This window comes from Pteronotus mesoamericanus, unplaced genomic scaffold (genome assembly GCF_021234165.1).
Source record: "Pteronotus mesoamericanus isolate MK-2021 breed Mesoamerican mustached bat unplaced genomic scaffold, CSHL_Meso_final contig_246, whole genome shotgun sequence".
Lineage (NCBI taxonomy): Eukaryota > Metazoa > Chordata > Mammalia > Chiroptera > Mormoopidae > Pteronotus > Pteronotus mesoamericanus.
In genome coordinates this window covers 9,977,886-9,980,010 of record NW_026555104.1, presented here as the reverse complement: position 1 = coordinate 9,980,010, position 2,125 = coordinate 9,977,886, and the positions used below count along the sequence as shown (strand labels likewise).

General features: G+C 49.4%; 1 protein-coding gene across 1 annotated transcript; it reads right to left on the bottom strand.

Moving 5' to 3' along the window:
- Positions 1-316: 316 nt before the first annotated feature.
- Positions 317-1,217, bottom strand: LOC129070137 (ferritin heavy chain-like). Its single transcript, XM_054572939.1, is given in 1 exon segment — positions 317-1,217. A coding segment is annotated over 1 exon segment (540 nt). The 5' UTR covers positions 1,034-1,217; the 3' UTR covers positions 317-493.
- Between the last annotated feature and the right edge of the window lie 908 nt (positions 1,218-2,125).

Below are 2,125 nucleotides of genomic sequence, written 5' to 3'. Positions count from 1 at the left end.
CAGTAACTGTGTGACTTCGGGAAAGTTATTTAAACTCTCTGAGCCTCAGTTTCCTCGTCTGTAAAATAGGGGTAATAATGTGTACCTCCATAGCATTACTATGAGGATTCGATGGAACTATGACTCACACAGTGCTTGGGGAATGGTAGGTGCCTGGTCAGTGCTGTTTCCTCTGTATGCTTGCCTTCTTCTCCCTCTTTCCTAGAATAATATTATTTCCTAGGGTGAATTAAAAAAAGAGCAAGGGAAAGGCAATACAGCTGCAGGGCCTACAGCCCCCCTCAAATGCCCACAGCAAAGGAGAAAGTTATTTCTTTCTTTTTTTTTTTTTTCTGGGTACCAAATTACTTTATTTGAAGGAATGGTACAAATGAAGGACATAAGTGGATGATTGGTACAAGTTATAGAAAAGGTAAAGGTAACTCGAACATGCACATACTGCTTTGGTGTCCGGGGAAGTCACTCCCGTAGCTGTGGGAAGGCAGCCTAAGGCTTAGCTCTCTGTACTGTCTCCCAGAGTGTGCTTGTCAAAGAGATCCTCTGCCAGGCCAGCGGCAGGGGCTCCCAACCTGCGCAAGTTGGTTACATGGTCACCCAGTTCTTTGATGGATTTCACCCGCTCATCCAGGTAGTGCGTCTCAATGAAGTCACACAAATGAGGGTCATTTTTTTCAGCAGCCAGTTTGTGCAAGTCCAGCAGTGACTGATTCACACTTTTTTCCAAGTGCAATGCACATTCCATTGCATTCAGACCATTCTCCCAGTCATCACGTTCCGGTTTCTTGATATCCTGACGAAAGATTCGGCCACCTCGTTGGTTCTGCAGCTTCATCAGTTTCTCGGCATGTTCCCTCTCCTCATGAGATTGGTGAAGAATATACTTGGCAAAGTTCTTCAAAACCACATCATTACGGTCAAAGTAGTAAGACATGGTAGAGTAGGAAGCGTAGAGCTCCAGGTTGATCTGGCAGTTGATGGCGGCCTCCGAGTCCCGGTGCTAGTTCTAGCGCACCTGCGAGGTGGACGTGGTCATGATGGGCGGCTGAGGACAGGCGGCTTCGCGGGGCTGGATCGGTGGCGGAGACCTTTGGGCGGTCCGAGGGCGCTGTAAGCAGGTGGCAGAAGGATGGATCTGGGAAGCTGGATGGAATGGGGGTGGAGCGCCGGGTTCCGTTCAAGCACTGTTGGAGCAGGAAACCACGGCGACTCTCAGCGAAGACTGTGGCGCAGGATCAAGCCACCCGGCTTTTTTAGCAGGAGTCAGAAAGTTATTTCTGATTCCAGTTGTTCTTGGGAGGATGGGGGTGCAAAGAGAAGCCCTTTGGCCCTGCCTGGTCTCTGTGGTTGTAATCACCATGACACTGATTCTGCCCGAGGAACTGACACCAGAAACTGCACAGGTAAGGGAGATGGGGCTGAGGGGGTAACTGGGAATCTAGGCAGGAAGCTGCACCTTGGAGAGGGCTGAGGCCAGAAGAGGTAGCTCTGAGGCCCTAACTGAAGAGGGAGGAGAGGATGGTGACCCACCTGGCAGGAAGGCCAGCCTGTCACCAGGAGACAGCCACCATGGAGTCCTAGGTTCAGTTCACAGCCACTCCCTCCCTTCCCTTGCCCTTCCTGGAAAAAGCAAACCAGGTGGGTTTTCCCACTGGCAGCTCAACCTACGCTCTGAGCTGCCAGGAAAGAAAATGGCCAGAGAGAGGAGGCAAGTGGAGTGCATCCATTCATTCATTGATTCAACTGATATTTACAGAGCACGAATTTCCTCCACATGTGTACCAGGCCATAGACTACTTACGCAGGCCTCACTTTACATCAGCACACTTACTAGCCGTATGACCTTAGTTAAGTCACTTAACTTCTCTGGACATTTTTTTTTTTTTTTTAATATAATGAGTAAGAAGTCACCAATGTGGTATACTGCAGGCATTCAATGAATATTGTTTCTCTTTTCCCCCACCATTTCCTCCTTTCCAAATGTCTGCGGAGAGAGGACGATCAGAGGCAGCCAGCATTCATTTGCATGTGATTTTATACAAATGTGGGATGCTTTCAAGCTGGGGAGGTGAAAAGCTGCCGGAGACCCACTTTTGCCTTCACTTGCTCTGCCAACCATGCCTGTTCC